At 48.0% G+C, this 19492-nt stretch overlaps 1 protein-coding gene across 1 annotated transcript; it reads right to left on the minus strand.

Moving 5' to 3' along the window:
• Positions 1-227: 227 nt before the first annotated feature.
• Positions 228-17930, minus strand: Npc1l1 (NPC1 like intracellular cholesterol transporter 1). Its single transcript, XM_026399503.2, has 19 exons — positions 17855-17930; positions 15566-17094; positions 13226-13326; positions 12700-12872; positions 12345-12473; positions 11703-11885; positions 11042-11156; positions 10754-10881; positions 10195-10332; positions 9689-9778; positions 6644-6834; positions 6312-6436; positions 5645-5771; positions 5413-5468; positions 3405-3555; positions 2903-3134; positions 2640-2753; positions 2393-2555; positions 228-424 (listed from the first exon to the last, which is right to left on the minus strand). Exons 1-19 carry the CDS (start codon positions 17903-17905, stop codon positions 228-230), a joined length of 3993 nt encoding a protein of 1330 aa, XP_026255288.1. The 5' UTR covers positions 17906-17930.
• Positions 17931-19492: the final 1562 nt, after the last annotated feature.

A 19492-nucleotide genomic window follows, 5' to 3' on the forward strand; every position in this document is an offset into this window, starting at 1 on the left:
CTCACAGGGACAGACACCTGAGTGACATGGACTCCAGGGACCTGCTATAGGAGCAGAGGGGCCACCAGTAGTGCTGCTGGGTACCTCATGACCAGAGTGACAGCCACTTTCCTGGAACAGCCTCCCCCAGACCCTCAGAGGGTGTGAGCTAAGAGACCACCACCACAGGGAAGACCCTCATGGTCCCTTGGTACAGAGTCAAGGAGACTAGATGGACTCTGGCTCCATCAGAACTCCTGCACATGACTGGGCAAAGAGCTGCTGATGGCACCAGCACCAGAGGGAGAATTCTCAAAGCCACGGTTGACATAGACATTGGTCATGTTGGTAGAGAAGGAGTGCTTCGGGCAGAAAGCTGCATTGGCTGTTGCTGCCTCTTTGATTTGCTTCTGTTCCAGGACCAGAGCTGGGTTGACATCAGGCCCTGCAGAGATATAGGGACAGAGACCCACACTCAGGTAGGCAGGCAGGGGACACAGACAGTGACACAATCAAAGAGGACCTGAGCCCCCAACACCTGCGCCTTCCCTGCTCCTCCCCTGCACTTGTTCTACCCTGCCAGTAGCCATTTCAGCCAGCCTCCATGGTACCCCACCCATCTGCTTTTGTAAGCATGCTCTTAGGGAAAACCCTGAAACCAAATTTCTTTCTCCCTTTCTTCCTGGGACATCTGGTGCCAACATCCATAGCTAACCTTACTCTAAGAGATGCTATTCCTTATTATGTACAACAAACTCAGGACACAATGATCCCACAGGGTGCTGACTGTTCTTGCCTTTCTGGGTCACTGCCTATGTGATCTAAGCCTCAAGGTGGGAGGTTCTGACTGATGTGCAAGGGTGAGTTTCTGCAAACTCCTGGCCACCCCTACACCCCCAGGCACTCTGGGAACCTCCAAGAAGCAGTATCACCTGTGGCTTTGAGGCCTGAGTCTCCCCTTCTCAGGGCAGACCTGAGGAGATGGTCCTCCTTGCCCCTTTCTTGGGTATCACCCACCATCCCCAGTGCACATATCTTCTCTTTCAAAGAGGGTCATGAAGTTCTTATAAGAGAATATGGTGTCACAGTGGGAACACTGCAACTGTGGGCTACAACCCTCTCTCATTTGACCAAGTCTGTGATCTGGGGTAGATGTCCCAGTTTCCTCATCTGTACAGTGAGCATGATAATAAAATCTACTTCTGGGGATGACAAGAGAATCACAAATATGTTGGTGTACATACTCTTCTATAAATGTTTTCTATTAATATTATATTTCTAATACAGTCTAGTGGGGAAGGGGTAAAAATTGAACTCCTCATACCTTCGCCACCCTGAGAGCCAGAAAAACCCTCATCCTCAGGGGGCTTAGTTTAAATCTCTGTGGGGATTGATTTTTCCCCACCTTTTTTTTTTTTTTTTTTTTTGGTGAGACATGGCCTCACTAAATTGCTTAGGGCCTCGCCAAGTTACTGAGGCTGGCTTTGAACTTGCAATCTCTTGTCTTAGCCTCCCAAGCCACTGTACCTGGTGTAGAACATGATTTTTAATAACCATGTCCATCATAAGGATACAGGGAAATGGGCAATTGCACAAGCTGCTGGTACAAGTTTAAATGGTAAAATTTTCTGAAGGGTATTAATAATTGGTATTAACAATCAACATCCACAGGCCTTCTCTAAAGAAATATTGGAGGATTAGGCCAAAGACTTAGCCACAAGTTCACTCACTGCATCACTGGTAATAATAATGTAAAATCAGAAATAATTTAATGTCCAATAGTTGGCAGCTGGTTAAATAAATCATGGTAGAACCATAAAATAACATGATGTTTTCAAACTATAGGTTGCCACCCATTAAGTAGTCATGAAATTAACTTAGTAGATTAACACCAGCATTTTTTAGATTAATGACGGGATAGAACCAAAAATGTCAGAATGTTTCACATATAATAAGGACAAGCATTATTTTATTTGTGAACCATTTGTCTTAGTTCTATGTATCTACCTATTTGCTCACACATCACCTCTCAACATAAAATATATTTCTTGGTTGGTATGTGTAGAGCACTTGCCTAGTATGTGCAAAGCCCTTGGTTTGATCTACAGCAATTCAAAACAGAATTGTTGCTGTTGTCTTGGTTGTTGAAGATCATGTTTTTTAAAATCTGACTTCAGTGCAGGGAGTGGGCCACTGAAGCAGTCTTTAAGATACGATCCACTGACAAAGAAGGATGCTCACAACATGTCAAGTTAAAAACAGCAACTTCTAAAACTCAAAGTCTCTGTCATGTCATGCTCCTGACATTTTTTGTTAGCGCTGTGTCTCCCTGAGTTTTTCTGAAGGGCACATACCATTGTTGTGGTTTTTATCATAACTGTAACAGCCTGGAAAAAACAGGTCCAGGACTCACCTACATAGCTAAGGATGACTGGCAAGAAGACCAGGCCATGCAGCATGCCCATCAGGGTGATCAGTAAGTTGAGGCGGAAGAAGAAGATCTGTATGAGCTGGGCATCAGCAAAGCCCAGGATGAGGATGCCCGGCAGGTTGGTCATGGCCACCCCAGCAAATACCTGACAGGATGGATCACAGCCAAGAGTTAATTAGGACACAAAGTGTTAGGTGGGGCACAGGGAAACCCACCCCACGCCACTCACTGCACTGCCCATGGAAATGGTAGCTTCCTTGGCCCTCTCCACGTGGGTGGGTTTGATGCTGATGGCAAAGGAGCGGGTGATGTGGGATACAAACTCCACAGACATGCCCACTGCCTATAGGAGAGAGAGGGCTTTGTCTGAGAAGACAGAGGAAGAAGTAGGGAATGAGACAAGAGTGGCAGGCATCAATTCTGTACAGAACTGGGAGTATCCAATGACTCTGGATCCCCAACCACCCCTCCAAGGGTTCTTTATCAAGTTACCATAACGAGGTTGATGAGGGACACAGCGTTGTAGCTGATGCCCCACAAGGCCATGAAGCCAATGGTGTCCGAGAGGATCATGATGATGCAGAGCAGGTTGAGGAGGCCCGATCGTATGTCCAGGCCCAACAGGAGGTAGCAGACAATGAAGGTGGGCAGGAAGCAGAGGGCAAGTGCAAAGACTCCCTCTGGGAGAACAGTCAAGTACTGCTCGTAGAACACGTTGGTGATCCTGCCAGAGAGCATGGTCACAGCACAGGCCTTGAGTGCCTTTCTAATGGGCAGGATCCCCCCATTTCAGAAGGAGAATACTGAGGCCTGGAGAGGCACAAATTGGTGTATTAACCAGCATGGGAAATGATCAGGCTCCAGGCCACTACTGGAGCCTTCAGATCTGAAGCTGATCCTTGTCTCTTGCAACTGCTCAAAAACCTGCTGCTCTGACCTCCCATTTCCAACAGTTACCCCCACCTTCTTCTGGCCCAGCCCCCTAGGTCCTCACGTGTAGGGGAAGACCTCAAAGTCTGGATCTGTCCCGGGCACCTTCCGCAGGTCAGCAGTGATGTTGGCTGCCAGCAACTGGGCTGCCTGCAGAGCTTTTGTGTAATCCTGTGAGTTCTTCAGGGGCTTGTGGTAGGCCATGAACTGGGAGGCTGGATGGCCATGGTGCATGGGAGAAGGAAAGTCAAAGGTCATAAGGTAGCCAGGCACAATGGTGCATGCCTGTAATCCCAGCAGCTTGGGAGGCTAAGGCAGAAGGATCACAAGTTCAAAGCCAGCCTCAGAAAAGCAAGGTGCTAAGCAACTCAGTGAAACCTTGTCTCTAAATAAAATACAAAATAGGGTTGGGGATATCGCTCAGTGGTTGAGTGCTCCCGAGTTCAATCCCTGGTAACCCCTCAAAAAAAGTCAAAACTGTTCAGGACACCCTCAAAGCACTCTAAGGACAATGACAGGATTCAGAGCTCTGCCACCCCCATCCAAATTCATAGTAAATTTTGTGTGTAAGGGGCCTGCATTTTCATTTTGTACCAGCCTCAAAGATTCTGTAGCTGGTCCTACCACTGTGGGAGGCCCAAGTCCAGGCCTGACCTTGATAGATAGAACCCAAAGAAATCTCCCTTGTGAACCTAAATCCCTCCCTGTAAATATGCATTGGATTTTTCAAATTAATTGTGTTTAAAATTCATATATTCCTATAGGAAAAGACTAGAAAAGAAGACAGAAAAATGAAAACCACTGAATTATAATAGCTGTGGCTTATGGCTCCTATCAGCAAGTATAATAAAAGTTATTTCTTAATTGTGTATAGTGGCATGAGCATCAGGAAAAAAATAAGAGATCTATGTAGAGGAAAAAAGGAAAAAAGAAGAGAAGTGGACCTGGACATACACAATCTTCAAGCAGGAAGGTGACTTCAGAGCTTCTCACTAGCCCTCTAAATCACCTGGAAGTGGTTCACACCCAGATGGCCACCCCAAACCAGAGATTTAGGTCTGGTAGGTCATGGTGAGTCCTGGGAACTTGCATTTCTAACAATTTCCAGGTGATGGTGATGCATATCCAGGGTTTTCCCTTTGAGAAGTGTTGCTGTAGAATAACCTAGTGCACACATGAGGAGACTAAGGTTGGAGGTGGGTACAAACCTGCCCCAGGTCATGGAATGGAAGAATGGCTCCCTGCATGCCCCCTCCATAACATGACCTGCTTCTCTGTTCCTAACTGAGATATGCCACCCCTTTCTGTCCACACTGACTCTACATAGCCTGTACTGCCCAAGGACCAGGGCTGGGGCAGATGTGGGGGTACCTTTCTTATAAGATGGGAATCTCATGGAAGAATTAATTGGGCAGGTGAGTGAGTAAGCTACACAGTCAATTTGTAGCTGAGATTTCAAACTGTGACTTGTTTCACTACAAAGCGAGAGAATCCATTGGTAGCTCCTTCACCCACCCTTAGACCCATCTCCACACCTGCTCCACTGGGGTCCCTATGCTGAGTGTATATATAGAGAGTTAGATATAGCTGACTTCTCATGCAGATGGCTGTCTGGTTCTACCACCTGCTGTATGAAGCTAACATCATGGTCCTTTTTTCCTGTGTGTATCCCTTTTTGCTGTTGATGGTTGCTGGGATTGCACTATAGCAAGACATCCTAACTCATTCAGCCATCTGCCTTCTGCTGACATCTGGATATGATTTATGCATTTGTGAAAAGGTGCTTAGCCCAGGGTTAGTGTAGGAGGCTCCTAAGTATGACAGAAGCTGCTGAAAGAATGTCACAAAGTTCATGCTGATCATGAACTTGAGGTGGAAGAAAGAGTAAAGTGTGAGGATGTGGACTTGGGAAATAGGACTCTTGCTAACAGGGCCTGAACAATTAGAATCAGTCCCCTTCCCCATAGGAGGGAGGAAAGAAGATGTAAGTTAGAAAGGTTATTTCCTGGGACCCTTAGGGACCTCTGAAGCAGCTGACTTTGGGTCTTCCTACCAAACAAGGTCATGCTTACCTAAAACCTGGCCATCTGGGCCCAAATTCACAGAGCTGCTGTATGCTGCCAGGCCACTGTAAGGAGGAGGCCAGGACAAAGGATTAGTGGGATGAGGCCTCCTCCTGTCTGTTCATCTCTCTGCACCCCAGAGAGGCTTCACCTTGCCCCCTTGTGCCCCTCTGGATCCATCCCCTTCTGGGGTCCACAGGTCTACCCACCCTCCCCAGTGGAAGCCCCTCTCTGAGCCTACCCTTTGGGACATTTGATGTTGGGCACATCACTCAGGAACCAGGGAAGATACTTGTGGAATTGCTCCACTGTGGGCCGCACGGGGCCCAAGGTGAAGCTCATGCAATTCTTTAAGCAGTTCCAGGAGTCTGTAGAGAAGGGGGACTGTGAGCAGCAGCACCTCAGGTCATGCAGCTCCTGCTCTGAATCCCCTCTCCTCTGCCCCTATCTAAGGCACCCAGCTCCTAGGGAGATTTGCATTTGTCATTTCTAAATGTGGGAAATGATCCCCTCAGTTATAGAAACCCTGGCACCTAGGATTAGGTGGGGAAGGGGAGTTTGGGGCAGGAAACACAGGCTCTCCCTCTCCCTACAAATGCAGCAGATACTGATGCAAAATCGTGCACCAGCCTTAGCTCTACTCCTGACTCCTCCACCCAATGCCCATGGTAAACATGCCCCCTGAGCATGGCACAATACTCTTAAGAGACACAAGGGTATGAATGCTGGTGGGTCACACACCCAAGTATTCCTCAGGGACTCCTGAGGCTTACTCTGTGCCCTTGGCCCCAGTGGTCACTGCTGTAGAGGTAGCGGGCTGAGAGAGGAGCTCACCACTCCTTTCCTTTCTCTTGCTTCAGTTTCCCCAAACTGTAGTGGGCAATGAGCCCCCTAGGCCCCATACTTACTCTCGGTTGAGGGGCAGAACTCATCCTTATTGGGACCAGAGATATAAAGGCGGCAGCAGGAGGATGGAGTCAGCCAGTCAATGAAGTCATCCACCCAGGAGGAGGCAGAAATGGCCAGGTAAGACCTGAGGACAGCAGGAGGAAGTAAGGGGCCAGGACTAGCAGGGAGGGTAGTGGGTCATTCCTGTAGCTTATCCCCCATGCTAGGCCTCCCCAGGCATTTGATTGCAGGTGGGCTAGGCAGTAGCAAAGCAGGCAGTAAGAGGGCACAGGAGGAGAGTGGAGGATGAAGATAGGAAGCAGGCTGGGGTACTGGGTTGGCCTGCACTTACTGATCAGGGAATTCAGTGGCATACTGGATCTTCTGGGTTAAGGAGAAGCTGTCACAGCCTGCGCTGGAACAGATGGCATTCATGCCCGCCTCACTGGAGAAATTGTAGCCTGAGGTGGTAACAAAGTACACTGGGGGCCCCACCTCAAAGTATTGATTCATAAAGAGGAAGTAGTCCAGCAGGTATGAGTCCTGGGAAGGAGGATCCGAGAGTGTCAGGAGACCATATGTGCCCCTAGAAGTACATGCTCAAGGGTGGGTAGACCTGTGGACCCCAGAAGGGGATGGATCCAGAGGGGCACAAGGGGGCAAAGTGAAGCCTCTGGCAGAGGTATACTCAGAGGAAACATGCAGGTACACACAGATGTACATGCAAAGGTACACACACAGAAGTACACTCAGAGGTACACATAGTACACGTTCAGAGGTCACACACAAGGTATACATAAAGAGGGACAGAGAGAAGTACACAATCAGAAATATTCTCCCAGATGAACAGTGCAGTTACAGAGATTTCAGATATACCTACAGATATACATACTCTGATGTTCACGCATGTAGGTATAATCACAGGTACATGCACAGAAATATGCTTATAAAGAAGAACAAGCTCAGAGCAACACACCCACCCTACCCGACCCCCCACTCTCAAACTCATGAACATGGACATATATGGCACATAATTTTATCCCTTCCCACTATCTCCAGTCTGCCACAGCCAGTCTAACAAGCTGAACTGTGACTGGCCCATATTTGCATATACTTGTAAATATTTGTGTGCATACACTAGAGGCCACGCACCAGGCATCTTCATGGTCTGTTCCCATCTATAATGTAAAAACTCAGTGAAAGCAGGGAAGATGGCAGAATAGGAAGGACCAGGAAAGGCACTGGCCTATCTAATGTAACTAACTCAGGACTCTGAACTCTATTGAGGGATGGAAGCTTCCAGAGTAAAGCTTGGATGGTAAATTATAATTACTTCTGTCAATTTCAGCTCTCAGCACAGTAATAACTACTCATTCTCCACCCCATCCAAGGCATGAATCTGTGTATGCATTCCAGAAGCAACTTGCACAAGTTTTACAGGAGCCAGGACAGGAAATAAGGTCTTTCAGATATCAAATATCTTAGTTCTGACCACTGATCATTGCTTCTATCTTAGTGATGCTGACACAGAGACAAGCAGTCCTTATTGCTATTCCCACCACCATTGTTGCAACCTTTTTTACCTCCTGCTAAAGTGACTTCAAGGGGATTCAAAGAGTAAACACTTGTTTGTTTTTCCTCCCTTATTTTTCCTTTTTTCTCCTTTTGGGCTATACATTTTTTTAAATACGTTTATTGTATTTATTTATTTATTTTTATGTGGTGCTGAGGATTGAACTCGACTCACACATGTGAGGTGACTATTCTACCACTGAGTCACAACTCCAGCCCCTGGGCCATACATTTTTAAACTAAAATATTCAAAAAGATCTACAAAAATGGGAGAATTTAGACACCAGCACATGTGCCCAGAGAAAGTTGCAAGCTCAGAAAAGACCTAAGAAGATATTAACTCTACACCTTAGGCAATCCCCAGCACAGAGATACTAATAATAAATAAGAAAATGAACAATTTTAAAAAGCAAATCATGGGCCAGGGTGAGAGCATGATCTCCAGAATATATTATAAAGCTACAATGTAAAACTCAAATTAGAGTACATTATAAGACTCAGTGTTCATTTTTCAACAACAAAAATAAAATTTCAAAACATACAAAGAAAAATAAAAATATGGCCCATTTTTACAGAAAAAAAAATAATGAACAGAAAGTGTCCCTGGGCTTCTACTTGATACAAGCAACACTTGGTTGAAAAAATGGTAAGGTGTTAGTTGAAACCAGAACTAAAATCATGGACATGTTGGTGCATACTCTACTTGAAGTAGAGCTACAGTATTCAAAATAGTGTAGTACTGGCATAATGACCGTAAGGACAGACATATAGATCAATGGAACAGAATAGGAATCCAGGAAAAACTTCTCACATATATGGTCAAATGATTTTGGACAAGAAAGCCAAAACCATTTAATGGGGAAACAGACTTTTTAACAAATGTGTCAGGAAAACTGGATATCCACATGCAAAGTAATTAAGTTTGGACCTTCAACATCATATTACAAAAAATTACTCCAAATGAATTGATACCTAAATATAAGACCTAAAGCTATAAAACTCTTAGAAGAAAAGGTAAATCTTCATGACATTGAATTTGGCAATGATTTCTTGGATACAACACCAAAGGCATGGGTAACAAAAAATAGAATAAATATGACTTTATGAATATTTTTTAAATTCATGCATAAAAGGATACTATAAACAGAATTTAAAAGCAACCCACAGAAAGAGAGAAAACATTTGCAAATCACATATCTGACAAAGGACTGATATCCAGAATACACAGAGAACTCTTAAGACTCAACAACAAAAAGAACAAGGAGACTGATTAAAAAACGAATGAGTAAAAGGACTGAAATAGACATTTTCCCAAAGAAAATATACACATGGCCAATGAGCACTAATTATTAGGGAAATGCATGTCGAAACTACAATGAAATAAATACCCCTTCACACACATTAGGATGATTATTATTTTTAAAAAAAATAGACTGAGGGTTTAACTCAGTAGTACAGTGTTTGTCTAGCAAGTGCATGGCCCTGGGTTCAGTCCCCAGCACGACGGGAGATAACTTAGAAAACAATAAGAGTTGATGAGGATTTTACAAACTGGGTGTGTGCTCAGCAAATTGACAATTCACTTCCTGTGACCAGCCAACTCATATGGACAGCCCTCTGGACTCAGGATATCTCTCGTACTATGGACTGAAGCTGGTACTCAGATTTTGCACTTTTCAAACATGGATGTGGCTTCCCACTCCAGGTTCACAGAGGATAGTGAGCAATTCTGCATGCCCTGGCCCACACAATCCCCACCTGCTGGGTGCTGCTTCCCCTCCCAAATCTCAAGGGACCAAGGGCTTGGAAGATTCCCCAGGCTCACCTTGGGCAGAGCTAGCTCCTGGTCCAGCCCCACACTGAGGTAGCTGATGTAGTAGAGACTCACTCCAAACAGGGCCAGAAACAATACCAGCTGAGGAGAGAACTGCTGAGTGAGAACCTCACCACCTTCCATACCTCCCATTTTCTCCCAGAGTTGAATCTGGCTGGGGCATTGTGGGAAACATCCTGGAGTTGGGCTGACTCAAGCTCCAGCCTCCTGGGCTTGTGCAACCCCTTCACTGTTTTTTTTTTTTTTTTTTTTTTTTTGGGGGGGGGCTTTTTTGTTGTTCTTTGTTGCTGTTGTTGTTGTTGTTGTTGTTTAGGTACTCAGGGATTGAACCCTGAGCCACATCTCCAGCCCTTTTTAATTTTGAGACAGAGTCTCACTAGGTTGCTTCAAGCCTATGATCCTCTTGCCTCAGCCTCCCAAGCAACCCTTCCACTCTTTATCCTCCTCTCTGGTAATCCACCTGGGTGGTGTGGTCCTGCACCCCTCAACCCACTCACCACAACACGGCGAGTGATCCTGTGCAGCAGGAAGGGAGCATATGTCTTGCGGAAGAAACGGAGCAGAAGCCCCTCATTGTGCTCAGGTGGGGGCAGGTTCTGGGACTTGCAGCAGCAGAAGATATCGGGCTTGGAAGCCTGACAGGGAGGCAACCTCTCAGGATAGCAGACTTCAGGGGCTGCCTACCCGTAAGGACTGCCACTGTCACTAAGACAGCCAGTGTGTTGTTTTCTTTACTTTTGTTATCTGTCTTGATCAGATATCTGAATTTTACACCCATCACAGAACCACCAACTAACTTGTGTTAACTTCTCATTTATGTTTTATTTTACAACCTTGTGTACTTCAGGAGATTTTATCTTATTTCCAAGAGTTACCAAAAAGAAATTATCTTTCCATGGGAAATTTTAATACATGGCCCCAACAGTAACCTCTGTCAGCATAATATCCACCCCCCCCACTCTCTGGACCATCTGTGTGGCAATGAGACCACATCTTGCAACCAAGGTGGGGACCCAGTCAGAGTAGGTCCCTTGGTCCTAACCCAACTGACCCTACCTCCTGCCTCTTGCTGTCCAGGGAAAGCAGGGCCACAAAGGCTGTCATCTGCAGCAGGAAGTCAAGGATGATTGCAAGGCCAGAGGTCAAAGCAAAGGTTTGCACAGCTGGCATGTGAGTCAGGGCCCCTGTGTTAGGGAGGGGATTGTCAGAGTATCCTAGCATCACAGGCAGAGTGGGTGGCTTTACAGGGAAGGGGTCTGCTGGCACCCACTGCCCTCGAGAACTTCTGGCTCCTAGTACCAACCCAGAGGGCTAGCACCTGGAGGAGAGTTTTTCTCAACTCACCTAGGAAGAAGCAGATGGCCTCTGAGAGGCTGCACAGCAGCATGCTGGGGGCCACACTGCCTAGGGCTCTGCCAATGTGGGCCTCTCGCTGCTCCCCAGGCATTCGAGGCAGCCGCTGTGGGGAACAGTAGGCAGAGGGTCCAGGATCTACTAAGGGCATTGGCCCTCAAAGATCAGCAGTAGGCTAGTAGGTGCTCATAGACTTGACTAGGCCTAAGAATTGGCCTGAGAATTGACCTTCTCAAGTCAGGGACTGACACTGCTAACACTCTACAGAAGCACATTTTGCTTCCAAGATCTGGCCTGGAGAAATGCTCCAGGATATCAATAATGTGCTTATTCCAATCATCCCCATAACCCTAAACATTTGCCTGTAGTGAGTGGCCAAATGGACTCTGATTTGTGCTTATTGTGGTTAATATTGCTAACACAGAAAACTTTCCCCAGATGTTCCATAAGTTTAACAGAAAACAAGTTCCAAATGAATGTGTACATGTCAATACATGCTATTTTCTAGAGGTATAAACCTGAGTGTTGGTGTATAGAAGAGTCTACAAAAATGCCCAGCAAAAAAAAAAAAAAAGAAAAAACTCGATGTGAGGTTCTGTCTGGTGGGGATGTTGGGGATGCATGTGGGAGTGGAGAACTCCTCCCTTCTTACCTGGTACTCCAGAACAAAGATGAAGATGTTGTCAGCTCCCACAGCCAGCACCAGGAAAGGTACTACTTGGAGGATGACCAGGGAGGAGGGGATGCCCAGGTAGGCGAAGAAGCCCATGGCAGCCGTGACTGCTCCCAGCACTATGACCACCCCACCCAGGCCCAGGGTGGCCTTGGACTCCACCTGCAAAGCAACTAGGTTCAATCTCCTGGACACCCGAGGACCTATCCTCCCCACTCCCTGGGCTGAGGCAGGCAGGCACCCTTAGTACTCGCAGGTACTCAGTGACGCCTACCTCAGGGAACTTATGTCTGCATTGATGCCCCTCTGTAGAGCCATACTCCTAAGACAGGCCTACTGTACCCAAAAGCACAGGTACACCTGCCACATCTTGGAGTCCTTGTTGCAAGAAGTTTTAACTATTAGCTTTGCATCTGGACAAGTGGAGATATGTCAGGGAGCAGAACGAAAATTCTTGACCTTTGAACATAAAACACTTCCAAGAAATATCACCCTTTGGGAGAGACTTTTTGGATGTGTCCACCTTACTATTTTGAGGTACCCTGGTTAGGAAGGTTTTAGAAGATTGGCTGGAGAGGTCCCAGACTCCGGGACCCCTTGCTGTGTCCATCTGACTCTCACCACCACTCGTTTCCAGTTGGAGTAGCTGCCCAGGGCCAGAGAGATGTACGCAAAGATGACGATGTAGCTGATGGCAAAGACGGGCAGGTCCTTGATGGTAGTACGGTTGATTTCATCCTCCAGAGAACGCTGCAAACATACCAGCCAGCCCACTATCTACATGTTGATCCAGGTACTGGGTGACCTGCTTGGAGCCCAAGTGAGGTTCCAGGAATGGCCATCACAAACACCCTGTCTGGGTGGGCATTCACTTCCTAGAGCCACCCAGGAAGGGGCAGGACTAGGACAGGGACATGGGAACTGACCCAACATCACTGGGATTGTAACTGCAGAGCCAAAGTCTCTGAGCTCCTACCTCAGCCATGAAAGCAACTTGGAATGTGCCCGCCATCCTATGCTGGAAGGCTCGCATCTCCTCTATGAAGGCCTCCTCCCAGAGCTTGGCCTGGGCCAGTCGGGGGTCCTCAGCAGGATAGTTGTTGATGGAGAAGGTCATGACCAGGGCCTCTGCCTCAGAAAAGTCCTTACCTGTGATAAGTAACATCCAGCCCTTTTGCAGTTGCACCCCTGCCTTTCTCCACCTCCAGCTACATCCCAGTTTCCCTCCCCTCCTCTCCACACCTGCTCCTTCCATTGCTCATGACCTTTCCCTCACACCCACTTCCCTCTCTAAGCCAAATGCAAACTCTTTGGGCATAGGCACAAAACCAGAGCCCCTGAGAAAACGGGGTGACAGAGAGGGGAGGCAGTACAGCTCATCTGCAGCCCCCACAAACCAGGCCACTACAAGGCAATTAGAACACCCATCACCCCCACCCCCACCAATTGTTCCTGCCCAAATATTGCCACTTCCTTGGCCTCCCAGGGCCCACCAAGCTTACCTTGGTACCCCCCTACAGCGAGGAAAGGGAAGACAGGGGCCCCATAGTCAGCTATGCAGCTCAGGGCCAGGGCTGTGCCATCTTTGAAGGTGAGAGGGGCACTGTAAGGAGACCACAAGAAGAAAGAGCTTTTCCTGGCCCTGCCTAGGTTCATTCAGGCCCACCCCATCCCAGGTCCACTGTACCCTAGAGGAACACTAGCTGCTGATTGCCTGGCCCAGTGAGTCCCTAATGGCTCACAACCAAAAATATTGCATTTAGGCCCCAACCTTCAATGGTAAAGCTGCCCTTAAGCACCTTTCTGTGCCAGGCAGGGGCTGAAGGCTGAGTCTGTGCTTCCCACATCCCCTTGCGCAGCCAGACCTTCCATGCCTGCCATTCACAGATGAGCATAGGGGTTGGGAGTCAGGACTTGAGCCATGGTGTCCTGCACTGGTCTCAGTACCACTTGTTGGCTTCTTTCTCCCATTCAGACCTCAAACCCTATAGATGCTGTATTAAGATTCTGGGTCCCAGAGCCCAGAATCTGTGTGTACAAAGACTATTACCTTTGGGCAGGCCTGTCCCCTTCAACTTAACCCTTTCTGTGGAGTATATTTTTGTGGAAATACAATAGGATACAAAGCTCTCTACTTGCTTTCTGGGCTCTGAGCAAGTAAGTGTGTAGGTCACCAGCTCCTCCTGGGAGTTCTGGCTGCTGTGTGACCTTGAGTGCACACCATACTCCTCTTAGCCTTTTTTCCTGTATATGAAATGGGCATAATCAGATCACTCAAGAGTTGCAAGCATGCAAAATTAAAATAATATACAACAGCAGTACATCTGATCACTGATGTCCCCCAAGGCAGAGAATAGCTCCTCTCTGTTCTGCCATTTCTGAGGGACAGTTAGTATCTGGCTTGTGGCACAGACACTCTGGGAAGCAGCCTACACTTGGGGATTGGTCAAGGATAAAAAGCCAGTAGCAGGAAGGAGGAGGCAGAAGCCATTGGCACTTTCATCTAATCCAGTAGATCTCAAATATTGTGTGGACTGGGATCCCAGGAGTTCTGGAGTCTCTTGCCAGAGACTGCAAGGTCAAAACTATTTTCAGGGCTGGGGTTGTGGCTCAGTGGTAGAGTGCTTGCCTGGCATGGGTGAGGCACTGGGTTAGATTCTCAGCACTACATTTTAAAAATAAATAAATAAACAAATAAATAAATAAAGGTATTATGTGCATCTACAACTAAAAAATATTTTTTGAAAAAACTATTTTCAGGGACTGGGGTTGTGGCTCAGTGGTAACATGCTTGCCTAGCATGCATGAGGAGCTGGGTTTGATTCTCAGCACCACATACAAATAAATAAAATAAAGGTCCCTCAAAAACTAAAAAATATTTTTAAAAAAAAACTGTTTTCATGGAACAGGGAGGGGAAACATGGGAGGAATAGATGAACTCTAGACAGGACAGAGAGGTGGGAGGGGAAGGGAGAGGGCAGGGAGTTAGCAAGGATGGTGAAATATGAATGAACATCATTATCCAAAGTACATGTATGAAGACATGAATTGGTGTGAACATACTTTAAATATAACCAGAGATATGAAAAATTGTGCTGTATAAGTGTAATAAGAATTGTAATGCATTCTGCTGTCATTTATTTTTTTAAAATCAATTAAAAATAAAAGAAAAAAATATTTTCATATTAGCACAAATATACTGTTGGCTACTTTAGCTCTCATTTGTTCTTGAAGTCCACTTTGAGGAACTCTGTCCACTGCCACCTCAGCCTCTACTACTGGGAACTCCTGCTGCTTTTCCTCTGCCCAATGGCCTTGTTCACATCCTATTTGTACCATTCAAAATGGGCGGGGCCAGGGACCAAACTCCAAACAAAATAAAAGTGTGGCTGAGACCAGCACTGAGACTCCCTGCCCTGTGCCTGTGGCCTGAAACAAACCACAGCTCTGTCCTGTCCTGAGAGCACCTTTCTCTATTCACCCTAAGTCATTCCTGGCCCTGTGAAGCCAGGTACAGAGGCAAAAAAAAAGTAGAACAATACATACATAAACATGAGCTGGGCCAATCTGATTCCTTTGAAGACTTAAACCAAGACCCTGCCAAGATCTCCACAGAAAGATCAAGTGGAATTGGAACTAGAGGGACTGGATAGCCACATGCAAATCTGCTCCAAGAAGCTGGAACTCCAACAAAGGAGAATATGGGTCAGAGGAGTGCAGAATCAGGCACATGATAGCCCAAGTACAGAGATATAAATAGGGTAGGGCTGTGTTGTTAGCCAGTTCCTAAGAGTCTGTGGTAGCCCTACCTGTTCCTACCTTTGGACCCATGAAGGACTCACTTGGCACAGTAGAGATAGTGGTCCCTCCAGTCCACCTGGGAAGTCTGGCCCATCAGCGTCTGGTTAGCTGTGAGCAGCAGCAGTGTACGGTTATTCTGGAAGTATTGCAGCAAGCTATTAACACAGCAATCAGAGAGGCTGGCATTGTGCGGATTAAGAGGGGCATAGCAGATGTCCTGCAGGGAGATATTTCGTTGCTCCTCAGCTGACCACACCTGCAGGTGCCTCAGCCTCTCCTGTAGGTCCAGCACCTCCAGCAGCAGGTCCAGAGACAGGATTCCACTGAAGTTCTTGGGCCCTAGCAGCAGGGAGTCATATCTGTAGCTGGACCGGTTAGGAGCGGTCAGAAAAACCTGGTTTGTTCGGAAGAAGGGGCCAAAATGCTGGTCATGGAAAGCCTTTTCCTTCCGGACTTGGCTTTTGGTGGCTGACCACAGTTCCACAGGATCGGTGGTGAGTTCTAAGAACATCATGCCAGTTGTCAAGGCTACCACTCCCATGATGGATACTGCCAGGATGGTCAGTGGCCATGAAGCTACCCTTGTGCCCCAGCTCTCAAAGAACTTGCCAAGTAGGGTGTGGGGGGAGAGGCTGCGCTTGTGAGAGAGGCTGGGGGCTGCCTGGGGCTCCTCCATCTTGCCTTTGTCCTTGTTGGAAACCACCCGAAGGCGTGCAAGGACAGTGTTAAGCAACACAAAAACAGAGCAGAAAATGATGATGAGGACCAGCCAGCCCGGCATCCGACCCATGTAGAAGAAAGGGGTCAGATCGCTGGGGTGAGCAATGACAGGACAGGATGCAGCACAGTCTTGGCAGGAGCAGGCTGTCATGCCATTGTCCTGGGTCTCATTGCAGGGTGAGATTTCCCCATTCAGTGGCTGGATCCCACTCCCTTGGTCCTGGCCAGGCTCCACGAGGTGGAAGGTAATGTCCAACGGAGCCAGGCCATTCGATACATCTCCCTGGAAGTCGAGCCAGCGTTGAGCATTACAAAGGGCAGAACCATATACGCCACACATGCTGCCCACAGCCAGTGAGGCAGCAGCAGGGATGTGCACACGGCTACAGGACTCATAGGTCTCCTCCGCAAAGCTGCGCTGGTAGAAGGCATCATAGGCCACCACAGCAGGGGGATGGTCTGTGCCCACTGGGGCAACACGGGTGACATTGATGAAGAGGCTTTGGTTGGGGCTGCAGGTGTTATGGCAGTGCAGATTTGCAAAGTTGTCAGAGCAGGCTGGGCAACGGGTGAGCAGAGCTTTGGTGATAGACATGCTCGTTTCCAGTGCCACTAGTTGCTTGGCAGAGCAGCAGGCATAGGTGTTGTTTGGGCCATTGTAGAGGCGGGGACAGATACGCTGGAGGAGGGTCAAATGGTTACCTGTGACATGGCGGGCCGGTGTGTTGGACAGGCAGGACACATTGGACAGTGATATGAGGCCTCCAGACAACTCTGGGTTCTTTCCACATTCATCATAGAAGGCACAGTAGCCAGCCTGGTGGAGGGGTGTGTACAGCTCACCCTGGACCTGCAGAACAGAGAGACATCATGCATGAACCCTGAGGCCAGTCACTGTCTAGGCAGTGAGCTGCTAAGGAGAGTGTGGGGGAAAAAGGGACACAGAGCAGGGGGCTGTGGGAAGCCTCCTGGAGGCATGTGCTGGACCTAGAGTGTTGACGGAGGTGCAGTCAAACCACTCTTCCTGGAAGTGACAGGGTCACTCAAAGAAGGAGGTAACCCTGTCGACTACAGTTTAGGAAGGTCACACTGCTGAGGTTAGGGCTGATGGAGTCAATTCCAAGGTGTTCATAAACCTGTTGAACTTCCTCCCTATCACATCAGTGGCTAAGGCTCTTGCGGAGAGTCTGTGCAGGATCTCCCTGTCCCACTCTCTGCTTAAGCCAAATGTCATCACTTACCTCCCAGACTTGAAAGTAAATTAAGACCTTAACAGGTGAAAGCCAGACTTCCTCCCAACCTCTGGATGCTCCAGGTAATACTTTCCAGGACCCCATCCCCTTAACACCTCCTTGACTCAGTTCTCCCTTAATTATAGGCCAAGACTCTACCACAGGGTCATGGACTTTATCCAGCTGCCTCTCCTGACCTTGTGTCTCTTCAATTCTGTGATTGGAGACCTTCTACTAGCAACCCTCCTCTGTGGGGCCTGGGACTCCCTCCAGGCCCTGAGGCCCTCTCTCACTGTCACCCAGCAGCCTCTGCCTGCTACCCAGCTGGCCTAGGCCCCAAGGAAGGCAGTAGGGGGTTGCCATGAGCACTGGACTCACCAAGTGCAGGAGCAGGCCCCAGAGCAGACAGTCCTGGAGGCTAGCCACCATCCTAGGGCAGGACAGGAATCAGCAGGAAACAGGAACAGCTGGAGACAACAGAGGGATGGCCCCTAGGAATATGCATTAAGTCAGTCTCCTATCCCTAAGTAACAGCTCTGGCCTGGCTGATTGGAACCAATAGGACTGAGCCCTGCTGGTTAATGATCTACCTGATTTTATCCCTCCCACCAACTGGCCCTGTTCCATGCCCTCCCGACTTAGTTGAGCCTCTTTGTGAAGGTGCTTGGGGTCCCCACTCACTTTCCAATGCTACTGAAGCCTTAGGAAGACTAAGCCAGCTGGGACAGAGACCCATGGTTCATCCCCCACCCTTACTTAGCCCCTGTTGGAGTTGGCACTGGAGCAGGGGGCAGAGGTGGAACCATGAACTGGCCAGGCTCTGGCCTTGGGGCTTAGCACAGCTCCTGGAATGTGTACACGATCCCTGGAATAGCCTCAAACTTCCTTTCTGTCCCACTCCTCTTGGAACCAGGGACAACCATGCCTTGAGACACACCCTCTGCACTGTTATCCTTGGCAACTGTTGTTAATTAATATTAAAACAGCCAGATAACAAAGAGACAGTTAAAGTGGCGTGATATAGTGACGTGATATAGTGACGAAAGTCCCCTCCAGGCAACTGGGAGAATGAATGGCTCACTCCAGAGCCTGACAGAGGACAGAGATTTAAGACTTTCCTCTGTTCACCTCACCGTTCCTCTTCTCCTCCTCTCACATCTCTCCTTTGTCCCTGGACCAGGCCTGTCCCACTGGCCAACCCTGGCTGGGATTCCTGGGTGGTGTCCCCCCAAAACCAGGGTTCTGGCACATGGTATATACCATCTGTTCCCCACTGATAGGGATCTTTGAGGCCTCCCTTGGGATCCTGCTATCACCAGGATGGGCCAGGACCTTGGCCCCTATTGCCAAGTCTGAGCTGCTGATAATGCTGCAAGGCCATTTATGTGGCCACCTGCCCAAGATAGCTGTAGAGAGGAACTTACTCCGTACTCTTGTCACCCCACCTGTCTCCTGTGTTCCATGGACCCTGATTGGAAGAGCTGTTCAGCCTGGGTGTAGACAAAAGAGGCCTGCCTTTGTACAGGGATGACTCTCCTCTAGTACCTCCTGGCTCTCTCCTTGTTCCATGGCTGGCACCATGAACCTAGTCTCTTTCTGTCTGTCTTAGGTTATCATTCAGTTCCTCCAGAAACAGAAACAGACCCCAAGACAAAGATCCCAGTGCGAACAATTTATTTGGAAGATGACCCCAGGTGACAGTAGTAGATGAAAAGGTAGAGCTAGAGGTTGGAAGGAAGACAACTGAAGTGATTCAAGAAGAGCTGCTGTCCCTAGGAACCTTCAAGAGATGATAGGAACCCACTCCAGAGTGTTCCTTCCAAAGAACAAAGATGTGGGCATTTTTCCTACCTACACTGGTCACTGATTGAGGACACTCCTAAAAGTTTTAGACCCAAGCACATGTAGCCAGCACATGTCTGGGTCAAGAACCTTTGCTAAAGGCAGTTGCACTTGCTTGTGATCAAAACTACTCAGGAGTTTGCTGCAAGAGGATTGCAAGGCCAGCCTGGGCAA

Source organism: Urocitellus parryii, chromosome 3, assembly GCF_045843805.1.
Source record: "Urocitellus parryii isolate mUroPar1 chromosome 3, mUroPar1.hap1, whole genome shotgun sequence".
Classification (NCBI taxonomy): Eukaryota; Metazoa; Chordata; class Mammalia; order Rodentia; family Sciuridae; genus Urocitellus; species Urocitellus parryii.